Below are 19,431 nucleotides of genomic sequence, written 5' to 3' on the forward strand. Positions count from 1 at the left end.
GCCCGGCTTCCTGCGGCTGACCTTCGTGCCCGCGTCCCTGGAGCACCTGTACCAGACCTACTTCAAGAGGCAGCGCCACGAGACCCTGCTGGTGCTGGTGGTCTTTAGCCCGGGGGGCGGGCGAGGGGAAGAGCTGCTTCTACTTGGCGGTGCCCTTTCTTCCAGATGATCAGCGCGGCCCGCGCCCTGGAGACCGTCCGTGCGGAGCTGAGCTGAGTGCGCCGTGGTCTTCTCCGCGGACAAGCTGGCTCCTCTCGTGGTGGCGGGCGTGGGGCTGGCGTTGGACGTCCTCCTCTTCGTGCTGTGCCGGAGGGGGCTGCTCCCCAGCCGGGTCACCCGGAAGGTGGTGCCCTACCTGCTGTGGCTGCTGATCACCGCCCAGATCTTCTCCTACCTGGGCCTGAGCTTCCCCGGCGCCCACGCGGCCAGCGACACGGTGGGCTGGCAGGCCTTCTTCGTCTTCTCCTTCTTCATCACGCTGCCCCTCAGCCTCGGCCCCATCGTCGTCATCTCGGTGGTGTCGTGTGTGGCGCACACGCTCATTGTGGGGGTCACCGTGGCCCAGCAGCAGCAGGACAGGCTGAAGGGGATGCAGTTGCTCAGAGAGGTGAGTTCAGCCTTCACCTGGGGTGTCACCCTGGGCTTCCCCTGCCCCTGGCTTGCAGCCCAGGGGGTACCAACTTCGAAGGTGGGGGGGGCGGCATTGTTCACTTGGCCCTTGAGTCAAAATGTGCCCGGGGGGTCCCCCGTGCTCTCAGAAAGGACCCCTCTCTCTCAACCCCTGCTTTTGCACTAGAGTTGGGCCCCGAGGGACTGGAGGCTGTCAGGACACTGGGCCTCAGGGCCCCTCGGTCACCTGTGCCCAGCTCCCGTGGGTGGTAGGAAGGCCGCCTGGGCCTGGTCTCGAGGCCTCATTGTCCCGGCCATTCTCTCCTTGACCTTCGCCAGGAGGACCTTCTGGGCTCTAGCCTGACATTGCCCAGCTCTGGCCAGTGTCTGACTCGTGTGGACTTGGAATCCCTCTGCCAATGGCCAGCGCCTGCCAGCACAGGGTGGTGGTTGTGACGGTCCAGGGGAATGTGGGTGAAAGAGCCCGGGAACTGTGAGGGGCGGTGTGCTGGTCACAGGCCCCTGTCTGCTGCTGGGAGCTCGAGCAGTTAGATGGGGGGAGGAGTGGCGGTCTCCCCCCGAAGGCGTGGCGCGGGGACACAGACGGGGGACAGTGTGCCAGCCATGGCGGTGGAGCCTCCTGCTGGGAGGGTGGCCCCGTGGCCCCAGCTGAACAGCTGTGTTCCTCGGGGTTCCAAGGCCCCAGCTAAGGGCTGAGGGGCTGCAGAGCCCGCCGTCTGCGTTTATTGTTGGTGACCCACCTGGGGCCTCCTCAGGACTTAGCATCGATGGGTTAATTCTGCAGCTGTGAGCCCCGCCTGCTGCCTTGTGGATGGGCAGTGACCTGCCCAAGGTCCCAAGGCCACGTAGCTGGTTATGGCAGTGACCTGGCTGGAGTGTCCACTTCCCAGTTCCCTTTCTCAGTTCCGTCCCACTGCGCTCCCTGCGACGTCATACTGTTGCCTCCCTCTCGGCCAGAGCCGTTAGCGTTGTCTCCTGGGGTGGAGGGCTGAGTCTCTAGGTGCCCGGCGGTGCCGTTGCCGGTTGATGCAAGAACCCTGTGGGGCCGTCCCATGGCCGCTGCCCTGGTTGGAGGAAAACACAGATTTTTCTCTGTTAACTTTTTCCTAGTTCTTGGACCGATACTCTTCTCGTTTCCCATCATGGCTCATGGACGCTTTGTGCCTCTCGATTCTGCAGGTGCATGTGGGCTCGCGTAGGCACATCCACAGGCCCTCTGAGTTTCTCCCAGGCATGTGTTCATGTAAGGTGACAGCCCGCCTTGACTGTCCTGACTTGCGGGCTGGGGAACGTCCGTGGGTGCCTCTGCCCATTGAGGCCCTGGGGAAGCTGCTGGGAGGAGTGGCGAGGTCAGGCCTAGAGTTCTGAGTGATCGGACGGAGCCACGGCCTTGCACTGGTCACGTCTGCCCCGTTGCCTCTGCCAGGTCCCCGGCTGCATGAGTTTCCCGGATGCTTTGCTGTCCATTAGGGAGCAAAACAGAAATTCTCCCCATCGGAGCCCAGACTCTGAACCCATGATTGCTGCGTGTCCTTTGGGTGTTGCTAAGAAACAAAACCCAAACAGATGAGGAAACAGAAAAGGATAGAGAAATAAGGAAATCCAGAATAACCGTGTTAGCATCCCAGGAGAGCACGCCTTGCCATGGAAGCAGCGCCCGGGCTGTGGCTCTGCGAAGGGAGGGGGAGGGGACTCTCAAGGTCAGTTTGGAGCCTGAGATGTAGAATGCAGGAGGCCCCAACTTGCCGTGGGCTGCGTTCCAGAAGCTTCTGAGTCACTTGTTTGGGACGAATGTGACTTTTCAAAAGGTGCCTGGGTTCCCAGGCCCACCCAGCACAGGCTGCCTTAGGTCCCAGTGGGAACTGAGCCCGCATGGCCCTGCCTGCCAGGGTCCCCCACTGTGGAATGAAGCTTCACCTAAAAAAGCAGCAAGGATAGAAGGGGGTGGGGCTGGAGGATGGGGACTTGAGAAGGGGGTGGCCAGAAACCCCGCCCCCAGCAGGATAACCCCGGGAACTTTCTCCAGATGCCAGCATCTCCCTTCTTTCCTTTCTCCCGCCTACAGGCTCCCCTTTCCTTTCTCCTTCCATCACCTGGTGGCTCCAGCCAGGGACTCCTCCTGGGTCGGTGGGGATGATCCCAGGTTCACAGTTCGAAGTGGACACTGGATTTCCGGGGTCTGTGTGTCCTTTTGCTGCCAGGGTCCCCGGCAGCACTGAAGACGCATTTCAGGGCCCAGGGTATCTTCCTCGGCACCTCCAGCCCCCCAACCCATACTTGGCCTGTGCGGGGGATCCCAAGAGACTTGGGACCTCAGGGCGGCCTGACATGCAGAGGCAAGCCATGCAGCTGCCCTGGGCTCTTCTCAGGGGGCGGGCAGGTGGGTCCCACAGAAAGAGTGGGGTATCTGGAATGTGGCGTGGGGTGTGGGATGGGGGTGTTGCTGGGGCTTCGTGTATTACTGAACGAGTAAATGTTACTGGGCAACAGGTGTGGGCCTTGCAGCCGGCAGGGCCTAGGATGAAGAGGTCAGACAATGACGGTTCGAAGCTGTGGTGGAGGGGAGCATGGCCTGGGGCTGGGGTACTGGGGGCTCGGAGGACAGGAGGGGTGAGCTGCAGCGGGCAGGGTTTCCCCACATCCCTCCCCTCGCCTGAGTTTTGGCACCACCAACTTGCCCTTAACTTCCACAAACTGCCTTGGGTGAGGTGAGGAAACAGCTGGGGGCGGGAGGGTTGAGGGGGGGTTGAGGGCAGGGCCAGGCAGCAGCTGATGGGAGAGGATGAAGGGGAAGATGGGGGTCTGGAGAAATGCAGCCCAGATGGTGGGGAGCGTTCCTGTGGCCAGTGGCTCACCTGTGCCCATACACACCTGTTAGGTTCTCCCCGGCCGTCAGAGGAATGAGTCTGTGGCAAGTTAAGGGTCAGGACACCCTGAAAAATACAGCTTCATTTTATAGCAGAAAGGCTGTTTGGGCACCCAACCCAGAGCGAGGCTGAGGGGTTTCCCAGGGAGAGTGTGTAGAATCAACCGGAAGAGGGTTTCGGGCCCAACGTCAGGGACCAGCCTGGTGGTGGTGGGGCTCCCGGCATGGAGCATCCAGGCCCGTCCCTGCCTCTGCTTCCTGCCAGCTTTCGCTTGTCCCAGGCGGCTCGTGAGGGGCGGGTGGACCATGGGGAGCAATAGGCAGCCCTGGTCTGATGGTGTTCACACCACTGGTTCTCGTGGGTTGTGGAAACTTAAGACCAGGGGAGTCGAGTGGAGCCGGGGCGTTGGGTGGGGGGCTGGCTGCTCATTGGCCTACAGGTGAACAGGGCACAGGAAAGCTGCTTGGCTGCCTGGCGCGGGAGGGGCGGGTCATGTGCGTAGAGGCCCCTTACAAACCATAGAGCACCACACGCATGCTAGGTGTTCGCTTCTCTGTTGCCGTTTCGTCTTGACACACCATCCTGATCGCCGATCTATGAATGAATCAGACCAAGTTTATTTACTATCCCTTTTCTCACCTCTTTTTCTGTGTAACCAACTGGCTCTTTTTTCCTCTTTCTCTCTCATTTTTGAAAGCATTATTTTAAAGACTGTTTTCAATTACAAAATGCTTTACAATGTTGCAGAAACTTTGGAAACGAGGGAAAATGTATTCTAATCCTACCATAACCATTTTTTGTGTGTGTGTGGCTTATTCCTTTCTGGTCTTTCCTACAGAAAATTTTACAAAGCTGTATGCATGACCACCCCCCCACTTTCCTTGGCTTCAGAGCATACAGACTTTTTGTATTTTGAATTAGTCTTCACAATCACCATTTTTAATGGCTGCGTCGGATACTGGCTCAGTGCGCTGTAATTAAGTGTTCCTTTTCTGTAGGACGTTTGGTTGCTCTTAATTAATTCATCGTAGATTCTCCTTATTTACGTGCAGCGCCGGCAGGCCCGTGGCTCTCCTTCCCCTCCTGGCCATGGAGTGTCTGATTCCTCTTCCTCCTGACAGTGTCTCAGCTGCTGCTTCCAGCCAAATTCCTCGTGGTCCCTGCGGGGTTTGCCTTGATTAGTAATGAGACCTTTCCTTTGCTTTCCCCTTTCCTCTCTTCAAGAACATTTTCCTTGTTGTAAACAAAGTGAAAATGACATGTTTCCCAGCAGATCCCACCCTCCCCCCCTTCACCCCATTGGAAACCCCAGGGTAAGAGGACTGGATTTGAACTTGGCAAGATTTCCGTGGTCGTGGTTTGTTGTTCACATGTCGTTTCAAGACGGGTCCCCGTGAATGTAACTGGTGTCGGCTGGATCAGATCTGGCAGCGTCAGGCCCGTCCCAGCTCCGTGGGCTCCTCGGCGCCCCTGGAAGGCTGAGCTTCTCACCCAAAGGGACTGGGCCCTGGGGCGTTGACACGTGGGGCGTGTGTCCTTTATTGCGAATCACAGGGACCATCGGGCTGTGAGATGTGTCCCCCATTCCTGTTCACCAGGGTTGGTGGCGCGCCCCTCCCGACCCTCATCGCCGGCGTAGGGGTGGACAGGTTCGTGGTGCTCAGAGTCCGTCTTGCAGGCTGTGCCACCGCTTCTCTGTGGGACCCCCACCGCCCGGCTCTTCCTCTCTTCTTTGCTTCCGTGTCTCTAGGGGCTGGGAGCTCACTTTCCATCAGAATAACCGACCTGGTTCGCAGTCTGTTAAAAGCAGTTACAAATAACACTGACATAGGTCTTTAAGGTATTTCTTATCTTTGTCACGTTGTGTGGTCCTCATGCCGATTCTGTGAGTGGAAGTTCCTGTCTCGGGCAGGATGTAGAGGAGGGTCACACAGTGAAAATGCAGGCGGCTGGTCTCCAGTCCGCCGTCCAGACCCACATGCAGGGAAAGTCCTCTCCTGATGAGGTTGGCAAAGGCAGTAGTAGGTCAGTTAATGCAAAACGTTCAATTATTGTGGTCCCACAACGCGTGGGTCAAAACACACGGAACGATAATGTGCCAAAGAGTGAATTTTACTGTCTGTGAAAGGGACTAAGAGCCAGACGCTACATGATGGTGAACGAATAACCTCGAATAACAGCTCAGTGAGAGCTGTGATACCTCAGACATTCTGTGGGGCTGGGGTGGAGCTGGGGCACAGAGGAACATTTTGGGGTGATGGAAGTGTTCCGTGTGGGGATTGTGAATGTGGTCACACAGCTGTGTGAATTTGCCAATACTCATCTAAACATACACTGGAAATGGATGCTTTTAATTGAATGTAAACTGTAACTCAACAAAGTAGCTTTTTAAAAAAAGTCCATAAAATCCGGAATCACACAAAAAAAATCTCACATATGCATATACATTTACCTGCATTTCCAGTAGCTTATTCTAACTGAAAACCTTTAGCTGTCGTCACTTGCTCATCTTTTCTGAAGGGCAGGCTCTGTCCCCGCGCCTGGGTGCCTCCCCGGCTCTGCTGGCCTTCTTTTGCAGTTGGGATGTGTTGCCTGTCATCTCCAGTTTCCTTCAGGTCGAGGGAGAATTAAAAGTTACTTGGAAATAATCTCGGTCTAGAATCCTAGATTTTTATGACTCCTCTTGTTTCGCTAACTTTTTACTGTTGCCTTGCCCACTCCTAAGTTAGCAGTCGTTCCTTTTAGCTACGCACATTTATCAGAAATCCCCAAAATGTTAATTTTACTTAGAAATAACAGCTCTCCTGTCACACTCACAGTTTTTCTGTTGAGGTCCTATTGAATTAAATCATGTCAGTAAAATATCAAGAAAAACCATCGATGGAGCAGGTTTGGGACTTAAACACACCTGACTCTTGGGAAAACACTCCGAAGCTGGAGCAGAGATGCAGGCGGGGCCTACAGGGGGCCCTGCCAGCTGTGTGCACATGATCAGTGGGTAGGCAGCGGGAGAGAGGGCCAGAGGTCTCGACGGAGCTGGAATATCGGTTCCGAGGGCTTCAGTGCTGTCCTGTGCTCCTGCCCCTTCCATTCGAGCCCCGTCCTGCTGCTTCTCAGCATCCGTTCCTCTCTGGCAATCACCATAGTTTTCCCCAACTCTTGAGAGGCTACATTGATAGACTGGTCTGAGAGTGACGGTCCTTGGAGGGTATGTCCTCTGGCTCGGAACACTTGACTTAGTCTGCTGTGTGGCTCATCTTTCCCTTTGGAAAAACGGAGGGATGCTTCTTGACTCACTTCTTCATAAAATTGTGTGCAGCTTCTCCTTCTGGAACGTGTCACAGGCACATTTTGATACAATTATTACTCTTATCCCATCACAGAGACAACAGGGTCCAGTGTCTTTCTCCTGGTCTGAGGTGGGTGGGGCTCATCCAAGGTGACTGAGAGGACATCCGCAAGCCCTCAAGGGGCCACTAGGGACACATAAGACCTGGGAGAGCCCAGAGAAGCAGCGTGATTCTGCCTTGGTTAGGAAAGGCTGGAGGAGGCAGTACTGAGCTGGGCCATGAAGGACACATTGGATTTTGAGCACCAGATGGGTAGGGAAGGGGCAGAGGTGATGGCTGGTGAGCAGTGATTTGGGCGGTGAACAGTCATAGAACCTTTGACTGGAGAATTGTGTGTGTGAGAGAGTAAGAGAGAAGTCTGGAAGGTAAATGGGGATCTGAAATAGAGGACCTCGAAAGCTATTTGAGATAGCTTTGACAACATTTTGTAGGCGTTGGGGAGCAGTGGAGTCCCAGAAGAACAGAGAACACAGAAAACGTATTTAAAGTAATAATGATGGGGAAATTTTCAAATTTGATGAAAACCATAAACCCCACAGTTCAAGAAGCTCAACAAAACTCAGATAAAAAGAATCACACCAAGACACGTCATAATTAAATTGCTTACTACTAGTAATGAAGAGAAACTCATAAAAACCAGAAAGAAAGAAAGAGAGAGAGAGAGAGAGAGAGAGAGAGAGAAAGAAAGAAAGAAAGAAAGAAAGAAAAAGAAAGAAGAAAAGAAAGAAAGAGGCACATTACATAGAGAGGGACAAAGATAAGAATGATGGCGGATGTCTGGTCAGAAATTATCCAAGGAAGAACACAGTAGAACTGGAAAAATAAAAATAGTCAATCTAGAATTCTATACCCAACAAAAATATGCTTCAATAAATGAAGGTGAGATAGAGTTTTCTGTAGACAAACTAATGTGGAGAGAATTCATCATCAGCAGACCTGCACTACAAAAAGTATTAATGAAGTTTTTCAGGCAGAAGAAAAATTATACTAGACAGAAATTTGGACTGCACAAAGGAATGAAGAGGCCCCGAAATGATAAATGTATAGGAAAATATGAGTTAGTTTTTTTCTCATTGTTAATCTAAGACTGTTTAGAGCAAAAATATGAACAGCATACTGTAAAGTTTATAACACAGAAGCAAAATATATAATAATAGAACAAGGGAAGGGGGAGATATGAAAGTATACTATCATAATTTTTTATACTATATGTAAAATAATATTTGAAGTAGACTGTATTAAGTTAAAGTTGTATATTGTAAATCCCAGAGTAGCCATTGGAAAAGTATAACAACGAAGTATGGCACACAAGCCAATAATGGAGATTAAAGTGGAATGATACAAAGGAGCAAAAGATGGCAGGAAAAGTTGGGGTAAAGTAACAACAAATGAGACAAATAGGAATCATCATGATATTATTAAATTCAGCTATATCGCTAGTCATAAATGTAGGGATACAATCACTCCATTTAATAGGTAAATGTCAGATGAATAACAAAGCAAGAATCAACTAAGTTTAAAGAAATCCATTTAAAACATGAAGACACAATCTATTAAAAGTAAAAGAATGGAGAAAGGTATTTCATGGGACCACTAATCAAAAGAAAGCTGGGGTGGCTGGCCACACTAGTATCAGACAGTGTAGATGTTGGAATTGGGAATATTACCAGGGATAAAGAAGGACATTTCATAATGATAAAGTAGTCAATTCAGCAAAACAAACACTAAAAACCAATCATAATTCTACCTATGTTTGCACCTAATAACAAAGATTCAAAATACAGCCTGACAGGTGTGGCTCAGTGGTTAAGTGTCGACCTATGCACCAGGAGGTCAGGGTTCGATTCTCGGTTGGGGCACATGCCCGGGTTGTGGGCTCTATCCTCAGTGGGGGGTGTGCAGGAGGCAGCCGATCAATGGTTCTCTATCATTGATGTTTCTCTCTCTTCCTTCCTCTCTGAAATCAATAAAAAGATAGATATATTAAAAAAAGGTTCAAAATATAAGAAGCCAAAACTGATATTATTAAAAGGAAGTATAGATAAGTCTATGATTATGTTTTGAGATTACAATATTCCTTTCTCAGTTATTGGTAAAACTGATAGACAAATTAGTAAGCATATAGAGCATTTGAACAACCACCTGGACCAAAGTGATACTTACAGAACCTTCCACCCAACAACTACAGAATGCACATTCTTTTTTAATGTATTTTTATTGATTTCAGAGAGGAAGGGAGAGGGGGGGAGAGAGAGAAGCATCAGTGATGAGAGAGAATCATTGATCGGCTGCGTTCCCACCAGGGATCGAGCCTGCAGCCTGGGTACGTGCCCCGACTAGGAACCAAACCGTGACCTTCTGGTTCATAGATTGATGCTCAGCCACTGAGCCACATGGGTGGGCCAGAACGCACATTCTTTTCAAGGGCATTGGAAAGTTTATGAAGGCCCACAGTCTGCTGGGCCATAACAAGATCCCGTACATTAAAAAATTATTGAAATCATGCAAAGTATGATGGATTGAAATAAAGTGAACAGAAATATGTTTTGAAAATCCACAAATACGCGAAATTAAGTAAAACATGCCTAAACCACCAATGGATTAACACAGAAATCACAAGATACATTAGAAAATGTGTTGAATTACATGAAAATTAAAACACAACATATAAAAATTGACACGCTCGTGTTTCTGCTCCTGCCCTATTTCCTTTCTAGGAAAGAGATCAGAGTGAGCTGCACATCTCACCCTTTTCTCTTTATGATGTATCTCCCGCACATTTCCTCTATGAAGCTCAGGGTAGGCTGTCATCACTCAGGGATGGGGCCGTCGAGGAAGGCTCTGGAGGAGGCAGGGTTTAGCTAGGTTTTGAGTGGAGGGTGGAAGGTGGCAGAGGGGACTGCCAGGGGGTATTTCAGGTGGGGGTGCAGCGGAGTGCTTGCCTGGTGCAGTCACAGCCTCAAGACCCATGGACTTGGCATTTCCGTTGTCTCTTCCTCTCGTCTCTCTCTTCCTCCTGTCCTTCCTCCATTTTCATTCTTTCGCTCAGTAGTCGCTGGGCGCCTCCTGTGTGCCATGAGTGTGTGGTGTGCTGGGGACAGTGGTGACTGGCACAGATCTTGTCCCTGCGGGGCATAAAATATAATGGGCAGACACATCTGTTCCACTCAAAGGCAAACATTTCTAAGCGTTTAAAAATAGTAATGCAAACATGGACTTTTATGGCATAGAAGGCAAAGCCCACACACACTAGCAAGGTGAGGGGGAGGCCTCCCCCCAGGAACTTGGTGGAGAAGACTGAGCGCTCTGCAGGTGTGGGCTGTGGCATGTGCTGAGGCCCAGGGCGCCTGCGGGGACACGCTGGGCACAACAGCCTGGCGAATGAACGGAAGGGTTTCCTCCAGGGACTGGTGGGAGGTGTGGAGAAAGGTTCGCAGGGGCCGGGTGCTAGGATGGGATTTTGAACTTAACCTTCTGGACCGCCAGCAGCTACTGAGGTGTCCGAGCAGGAGGTGGTACTTGCAAAAAGATAATTTTGGAAGATTAACGTGGCACCAGAGGGTGGGGTGGTAGGACCGGAGAGGGACTTGGGAGATGAGTCTGTGCCCAGCCCTGTGGGGGGTGAGGGTTTGGGCCAGGAGGTGGCAGGAGGAGGAGTGATGAAGAGGAGGACCAGGGGGCATTTGTCCAGAAAGAGCAGGTGGAGTGAAGGACCCACTGGAGGTGCTGCAGGAGCCCCAGCGAGACAGGGAGAAGGGGTGGCACTGGCTCAGGCGTCCCATAACGGTTTACCAAGGATGCAGGGCCGGGGGCGTGTTGCAGTTAGCTGGGAGCAGTCGGTGAGCTGAGGCCGGCCCCTCTGCTGCCAGAGGTGGACCTTCAGATCAGGGCTGATGGGCAGGGACCGACAGGCTGGGCTTTCCCACCGACCCCTGGCTGCACCCTGGAGTCCCCTGGGAGCTTTTTTAACAATGTCAGTGCCTGGCCGCCGGTGTCACTGTTTTGGGGGGCTGCCCGGGCATAGCTCCTAAGTGAGTCTAAGGTGCAGCCAGGGTTGGAAACTCCTGAGTAAGGGTGAGGGGAGCACACCCAGGTAGCACTGGTTCAGGCAGTTATGGCTGAAAAACTGAAATTCAGGAGAGTGGAATTTGCCAGGACTTTGAATTTTGGAATTGGAAGATCTCTCTGTGTCTGTGTCTAAGATAGTACCTTGCGAGGACCGGTCTCTGGCCGGCATGGTCCTCCCAGGCCTGTCTCTCTGATTGTGACCGTGTGTTAGCTTTGCCAAGCGAGGGGCAGGGGGGCGGGAGGCAGTAAGAGAAGGGTTAGGGCAATGACAGGGAAACATGGAAAATGACTTAAAATCTAAATTAAAAATCAAGAAACTGGATTAAATGCAGGACACATGAAACAGCCGTAATGGGTGGAGAGCAGTGGATGTGGCTTCGAGTGTGTGGAGAGAGGCTGGCCAGACAAGAAAAGAACAATTAGGAGGCGTGACCGGACGAAGAGGAGATTATGAGAACGGGGAAGAGAAGAAACAATAAAAGAGAAGAAACAGACAGGAAAACAGGCCATGGGCTCAGAGATGACCTAAAGCAGCGCTCACGGTTTGGGTTAAAGAGCCAGGCCGGTTGGAGGGTCTGGGCTTTGTCTTACTATTTATTCCAGCCCCTAGAACAGTGATGGGGAAATGCAGATTCCCGGGTCTCCGCAGGCAAGTGGGGCCCAGGAATCTCCATTCTTCACCCGGTCCCCTTGGACGTCCTGAGCACCTGTCCCAGAAACACTGAATAGGGAACCAGCAGCTAAGGACTCAGGGCTGAAAAGAAACCCTGGGTGTCCCCGGGCTGGTCTGAGAGGCTGCAGAGAGGAGGGCTGCTGAGTCATCCCTGGGAAGCAACAAGGGAGGGAAGAAAGGGGATGAGCCCCCAAGGAGAAAGGAAGAGCCCTCCAGGTTCGGGGGAGGGGGACGCTGGCCTGCAGCCGACAGTCTGCACCAAGTTTTACTCTCAAGATCCGAGGCACTGGGAACTGAGGGTGGGCCGTCAGGGCGCTGTTTGCTCTGTTCAGTGGTACATGCGTGAGGGCTTTGGAGTTCTTGTGTGATCAGTGCTCTTCCTTCACCTGTCACCTGCCACGGGTATGTGATGGTAATATTTCTGGAATTCTGAAGCTCTCCTGTCTCCTGGTGCAAATGTTCCTCTTCCTGGGGACTGGTCCGTTCGCTGTCAAGTTCATTTCAAAGACAGTTCCTGAAAGGCAGGATCTGAGCGCTCAATGCAATGAGTACTGACTGCTTCGAGGCGAGCAGACCTGAGCAGGCGGCATGCGCCCTGCTGTCATTTGGTCACTCCTATAAGCGTATAACTTTCCGTTTCTTGCCTTTCCTTCATTTGACACTGGCCATTGGTTTGAAAGTTGGTTTAAATTCCCTTTACCGTCCAGAACCCTTATATTAAAATGTGTGTGTGAAAGCCCACAGCTGTGTGTGTCCAGCCCAAGTTTGCTCCCTGTTCGGGCCTTTGCCCTCAGGCTCCCGCCCCTCAGAATCCTGCTGGGCTCCCTCGGCTTGTGGCAGCGTCTTCATCCCTCGAGATCCGAGGTCCGAGCTCTTAGAGGTCCTCTTGCACTCTCTGCGCTCTGCATGCGGCCCGCCTCTCACTGAAGACTCAGGAGGGGTGAGTCTTACGAACACAATTAAACCTTTTAAAATAGAGTCCTTTAGGTAGAACTGGAACTATCTGGCCTGGAGAAAAAGACAAGGTGACTGAGGAACGGGGTCACATCAGAAAGAGAGGATGCACAGTGCCGTGGCCTTGTGCTCCCTGTTTCCGAAGCCACAGGAGATGGGGAGCCTCTGGGGAGTTTTGTGGTTATTAGTCCAACCGACCCTTGTAAGGATCTGGTGAGCTGAAACCGGTTTGGCTCAGTGGATAGAGCATCGGCCTGCGGACTGAAGGATCCCAGGTTTGATTCCGGTCAAGGGCATGTACCTGGGTTGCGGGCACATCCCCAGTAGGAGATGTGCGGGAGGCAGCTGATCGATGTTTCTCATCGATGTTTCTAACTCTCTGTCTCTCTCCCTTCCTCTCTGTAAAAAATCAATAAAATATATTAAAAAAAAAACGAATCTGGTGAAAGGGTTACGGGGGGATGAGGAATCCGTGCCTCACAGGGGGTAAGGGGCTTGCTCCAGGCCGCCCGCCTGCTGGTGGTGTGTGAGGTCTGCGTGACTACACAGCCCGGCCTGTTCTGCACGATCGTGGCTGGGGGACCACGGGAGGCTCGGACTGGGCTTCCCGGGCCGGGAGGCTGGCTGCCGGCTGAGCTGCCATCTCCCCTGCTGCTGCCTGCACCTTGGAGATTTTTTTCCAAAACATCTCAGCTTGTTTTAATGAACGGAGACGTCAGCGCGGCCGTCCCCCAGCAGCTGAGCGTCCCGAGGTCCCTGAGGGCGGCCGACACGGACACTGAAAGCCGGGGCAGCTTTCTCTGCCTCCGTCCCTTCTCCCTAGTTCTGGAGTGTTCTGGAGCCTGCAGGCCGGAACGACCCCACAGGAGAGGTCAGCCTAGCACTGGAGCCACCGCCGGCCTCCGAGGGCGACTTCCATCTCGGAGCCCGCGTCCCCGAGGGCTGTTGGGAAGCGTGCAGGGTGTGGTGACTCATCGGATTCCAGGAGGAAGGACGAGGGAAGGCATTTTCTCACGGTTGCGTTTCTGAGCCCAGGGGTCATAAATACTTTTTCTGTTGTGGGTTAGATGAAGCTTCAGTCTGAATGTTTACCCACTTGGGAGACTTGTTTATTTTACTCATTTTAAAAATCTTGCGTTTAAAAAAATTTTGGAGGGGAAGTCAGACTGCCCAGCCTAAAGCAGGCCACTGGGGTAGCAACCGGAGCTTCTCAGCCGTGAGGGTGCGGGCAGTCCCCCCGAGATGGAAGAACGCCTCCCACCTGGCCGGCGTGGCTCAGGGGTTGAGCATCAACCTATGAACCAGTAGGTTGTGGTTCAGTCCCAGTCAGGGTGCATGCCCAGGGTGCAGGCCCAGTCCCCACACAGGGCGTGTAGGAGGCAGCTGATGGATGATTCTCTCTCATCGTTGATGTTTCTGTCTTTCTCCTTCTCCCTTCCTCTCTGAGATCAATAAAAATATCTATTTTTAAAAACTCCTCCTCCTGGCTCCCCCTTCTCTCTCTGGAACCTTCCTCCCCCTAGCTGACCCCCGCTTCCTGGCTGGAGGGCTCCTGGGCTTGGCTGCATCACCCTTTCAGATCTGGGCCCTGGTCAGCCTCCCATTGCTCTCCACCCCGCACAGGGGGAGGGGAGGGGGCAAGGGAGGGAATGGCTCAGTTGCTGTGGTCGCTGTGGGCTGTGGTTGTGTGGGAGGGGGGGCAGGTGGACCACAGCAGCAGTGCCCTGGGGGTCCTTTCTTCACTGGAGGCAAGTTTAGATATTTGGGGGCGTTCTAAGAAACCCAAGGCTTGGGGCTCCCGGGAGAAAGGTCTAGAAATAGATGAGCTTACTGGGAGGCTGGGAGGGAGTTCTCCGGCATGGATGGGACCCGAGGGACCCATATCACTCTCCAGTAGCGTTTTGCCTCCACATCCCTGCAGCCGAGAGAGCAGCTGGGGAGGGGAGGAGGCCTCGGGGCAGGAGGTAGCAGGGCTGTGTGGCTCTGTGGCCAACCTGGAAACTGACCTGCCTCCCTTCCATCCAGCCTTCTTCCCCGGGCCTCTCTGCACCAGGTCACAACCCCTGCCCTCACCCCCTACCCCAACCCCGTCCAGCCTTTGCCCTCAGAGGTGAGGTCAGGTGAGGGAGGACCAGACAGTCAAGAACACAGGGACCTTTGCCCTGAGTCAGTCCGCCCCTCAGCTCACCTGTGATGAAACCGGCGCGCAGACGGGTGATTTGACATGTAGGCTCCCGGCTAGCGAGGGGCAGGGCCACAGCCCAGGGCCCCTCGTGCATTCATTTTCTCACCGTGTTACCCACCGTGGGGCGCAGAAGTGGGTTGTTTTAAATACCCACATTTCAGTGCAAGGGATGCTGTCCTGCCTCGATGGTCCCCAGGCATGAACAAACCCGAGTGTGTCACTGTCTGGGCTAGACGCTTTGGCGGTGTTTGCTTGCTCTCTGACATCTGCACAGTCTGGTTTGGTTTTGTTGGGTGGACACCCGATGGGGGTGGTCAGCCAGCACCCGCGGTGGCGGGCAGGAGACCCCGCTCAGAGCTCGGTGCCCACCTAGTGTGACAGTGCAGGTGGTTGTGCCAGGGTTACCTCGGCGGAAGGTGATCAGGTCTGTAGTCCAGTGGCCCGTTGGAGTGGCCTGGGCACCACACACCCAGGGAGCCTGCAGGTGCCGGGGACAGAGGAACATGCTCTCAGCCCAAAGAAGCTCTTTGTGCCAATGCACTGAGCTCGCAGCACGCACACCACGTCCCATTGCCCCCTCCTCCTCTTCCTGTAGCTTCGGTTCCTCGTAGGACCTGGATACGGGTACTGGCCGCCCCTCACCTGCTGGCAGGGGTGACCAAGGACGCATGTGAACCCCAGAGACCTGTAAGCCTGTGGCACAGGTGCAGGGTAGTAACGGTAACATTGTGACTCCGGAATCGGCCCAGGACCTCTGCAGGCCGGGTTATACACCTGCCGCTGGTGGATCTGGGCTTCCTGCCCTCTGCTCCCAGCTCATCAGCACCTACCTGCACATAATAAGCATGTGCTCAGCGTGTGGTGGTTGAACAAACGCGTGAACGAATGAATGGGTAGCAGAGGGACTGCTCAGGCCTCACAGGTGGATGGATTGGCCAGCTTAGCAGGAGGGGGGAACAGCAACCCCCCAACCAGCCTTCTAGGCCTGGAGCCACACCCTTGTGGGGGCCTCAGCCACGGCACATCCCTTGGTGTCACAGGCTCTGCTGGGCCCTCCCTGGACACTGGCAACTTGGGGTTTGGTCTCGGTCACCGCTGCCCACCACCACCCCCTCTCCTGAAGACACGCCTTCACCACTGTCCTCTTCTCTCCTCCTCGGGGCGCAGATCCTGGCCAACGTCTTCCTCTACCTGTGCGCCATCGTCGTGGGCATCATGTCCTACTACATGGCGGACCGCAAGCACCGCAAGGCCTTCCTGGAGGCCCGCCAGTCGCTGGAGGTGAAGATGAACCTGGAGGAGCAGAGCCAGCAGCAGGTGAGGCTCCTGGGTGGCCTGAGGGCCGTGGGCTGGGAGCTGGTCCGACCGAGATGGGAGGAGGGGCCTGTGGGGGGGTAAAGAGGGGAGTCCAGTGCGCTGCCCCGTGGGCCTTGGAGTTCCCCCACCAGGTCAGGTGCTCGCCACCTGACGCCACCTCAGGGGTCCCCCGCCTGGAAGGGCTCCTCCCGACGTCAGGGAGCTTCTCTTACTGGAAACTCACTCCCGAATCCTCTGTGCTTGGCCTAAACCTCCCCCTTTCCCTTTTTCAGCCTATTTTTGTGTGTGTCCTTTTATTTAAGAACTTTTTAAAGAAATACATCACCCCACAGCCGCCAGTGGCTCCCGGTGTTCCTTTCCCAGGTGAACGAGTGCTGTACACTGAATGCTTGTGCTCCGTGGGCTTGTTAGTCCTCTGCCACTCTCTCAAGGTGGAGGGCAGGTTCGCACGGCCCACCTACTGTGCGCACAGAATTGCTCTCCCTGCAGCGGGACCCCTGCCCTGGCCTCAGGCTCTCTGGGTGAAGTCCACCCGCCCAGGGCGCTGTTTTCTTCATGCTCAGGGCAGTCTCCCCACTGTCTCCTCCCTCTGTCATTTTTTAACAAAGTGAAACCAGCCCGACCCCCCGGGACCCCACCGTTTACATTTTTCTCTGTGGGAAGGGCCCCCTGGCCGCTGTTTACCGGCCTCCCTGCAGCCCCAGACACCGCAGCACCTCCCATCCCCGTGTGAGTCAGTCGTTCGCATCGTGTTTGGTCTGGACTCTGCTCAAACGCTTTTGGAGGTCCCAGAAGTTACGTCCGCCAGCTTCCTGTCATCCGGAGGTTATTTCTCCCTCACGCACAAACTCAAGTGGGAAATACATGATTCTCTGCTCTGGGAACCGTGCCTCTGCCTTCATGGGGTGCTGTGTGCTCTGGGTTCTCAAAATGCAGTTTTCGTGGACTCTGCCCCTCAGGTGGCCAGGGCTGTGGTTTCGGGGTCCCTCAGGAACCTGGGTGGTGGGGGCCCATCGGCGGGCCTCGCATTCTCTGGACAGTGCCGTTGGAGGCCCACACGGATTCATTCAGCTGATGGCCCTGGCTTCCTCTGTCCTGGGGGTATGTTTTCTCGATCTGTTTAGCAATGAGATCGAGAAGCTTCAGAGCTGGGCCTCGGGCTCGTTTCTGCAGAAGGCAGGTTTTAGAAGGGGACGCTCCCAGCCTCCACTGGGACACAGGGCCAGGCTTAGCTCACCGTGTGTGTCCCCTTCTCCTCGGCCTCGGTCCTGTGGTCCCCAAGGAGCTGCTGCGGCTTACACATATTTAAAGAATCCTCTTCGTAGTGCAGCTTGAAAGGCCTTAGTTTCTGGTTTTTATGCTGTCTGTCTCCTTGGCATCTGGCCTCTCCTACTGTGGACGCATTCCTCACGTTCTTGACATAAAGAAACACAAAGCCTGTCACCACTTTGCTGAGCCAGGAGTCGTTTCCTACGATCCCTGGGTGGTTTTCCACGTACCGACCTGCGTCAGTCTGTCTCTTAACGTAAAGCCCGGGACATCTTCCATCCCATTGAACAGTGCTGGGCGGGGCCTCCTGGTGTGGAGGGGAAGGCCCCTGGGTCTTAGACCAGTTCTCCACCCCTTAGAGCAGCGGTTCTCAACCTGTGGGTCGCGACCCCTTTGGGGGCCGAACGACCCTTTCACAGGGGTCGCCTAAGACCGTCGGAAAACACGTATATAATTACATGTTGTTTTTGTGATTCATCACTATGCTTTAATTATGTTCAATTTGTAACAATGAAAATACATCCTGCGTATCAGATATTTACATGATTCCTAACAGTAGCAACATTACAGTTATGAAGTAGCAACGAAAATAATTTTATGCATGGGGGTCACCACAACATGAGGAGCTGTATTAAAGGGTCGCGGCGTTAGGAAGGTTGAGAACCACTGCCTTAGAGCCTCACTTTTCTCATCGGCAAAGTTGGGGGTATTGATACTCCCAAGGGGAAGTAACAGTACTCATCGTGCAGGGTTCCCTGAGTCCAATGGGAAACAGGCAGAAACGCTTTGTAACCAGTGAGCTTGGAGTTGGTGGTCAGGCTGCAGTGCATGGGCCATGAGTCCCGCTTCCTAATGCTTCGTGCTTGCTCCGGGCATGGTCAGAGCATGGAACCTGGGGCCTGGCACAGGGGGGCCACCCTGTGTGCTGGGGACCCCCGAACGCCATAGAGCAGCCAACGCCATAGAGAAGCCAGGGGGCACTGGCCCCAGGAATGAGAGGCCCCGGGAGGCAGAAGGGAGATGCAGGGGAGGGGCACAAACCTACCCGCCCAGGCCTTGCTGGGACACAGCAGGTGTGTGTAAATGTAAATGTCCATCAAGTGGAATGAATTTATCCAGCCCAGGTCCAGCTTGTGTGTGACCTTGGGCTAGTTCTTTCACCTCTTTGGGCCTCAGTTTCCCTATGTGTAAGGTATACGTGGTAATAAAACATTGGGATGAAATAGATAATGTGTTAATAAGTCCCTTTGGAAATGAGAAAAGGCACGCTTACCATTGGGAGGATTGGAGTTCTCCTCACACCCTGGCAGCCTCAATTTGCTCATATTTTCCTTAGGAGTTCTGTGACTGTGTACACAGAGAGGTTTACTTGCCATTTTAGTTTTCTTTCAGTGACTTTGACCAGCTCGGGTATCATGGTAATGCGAGGCTTAGGAGATAATTTGAGATGTGTTCCCTCTTTCTAATCCCTGGAAGAGTTTGAGGAAGAAGGGGGCCATTGTTAAATGGTTAGCGGCATTCACTAGTGACACCCAGTGGGTCTGTGGTTTTCTTTGTGAGAAGATTCAGTTTCCTTCACAGACAAAGGTTTTTATATTTCTCTTTGTTTAAGCTTTGGAAAGTTTGTGTTTGTTTGTTTGTTTTTTCCAGGGGCTTGTTCATTTCGTCAGATGGAGATCTCCAGGTTGCCAGATTTTTACTTTCAGTCCTTTGAAGGTGTCATTCCATCAGCCTCTGGCTTCCCTCATTTTTGTGGAAATGCCGGCCGTCAGACATACAGTTGCTCCTTTTAAATAATTGCATATTTTCCCCCTCTGGTTGCTTTCACAGTTTTGCCTTTGGTTTTTAGCAGTTTTACAATAACGGACCTAGGAGTTTGTTTTGTAGTTACTCTGCTAGGTATTCGAAGAGCTTCTTGAATTGATGGCTTGATGACTTTGATCAGTTTTGAAAATTTTCAGCAAGTAGCTTTTTTTTTTTAAAAAAAAAGTATTACTGAAAGTATTACATATGTCCCCCTTTTTCCCTCATTGATCCTTTCTAGCCTGCCCCCACCCCCCATCCCAGGCCTTTACTACTCTATTGTCTGTGTCCGTGGGTCATGCATATATGCATACA

The 19,431-nt window shown here is 53.3% G+C and overlaps 1 protein-coding gene across 1 annotated transcript in view; it reads left to right on the plus strand.

The window, feature by feature from the left end:
* Position 1: 1 nt before the first annotated feature.
* Positions 2-19,431, plus strand: part of ADCY3 (adenylate cyclase 3) — a gene marked incomplete at its 5' end in the record, with an annotated part of 60,815 nt that continues 41,385 nt past the window's right edge. The window contains 3 exons of the mRNA XM_006767594.2: positions 2-116; positions 213-607; positions 15,895-16,044. Coding sequence (XP_006767657.1) covers positions 2-116; positions 213-607; positions 15,895-16,044 — 660 coding nt within the window. The remainder of the gene's footprint in view (positions 117-212; positions 608-15,894; positions 16,045-19,431) is intronic.

Source organism: Myotis davidii, unplaced genomic scaffold (genome assembly GCF_000327345.1).
Source record: "Myotis davidii unplaced genomic scaffold, ASM32734v1 scaffold238, whole genome shotgun sequence".
Taxonomy (NCBI): Eukaryota; Metazoa; Chordata; class Mammalia; order Chiroptera; family Vespertilionidae; genus Myotis; species Myotis davidii.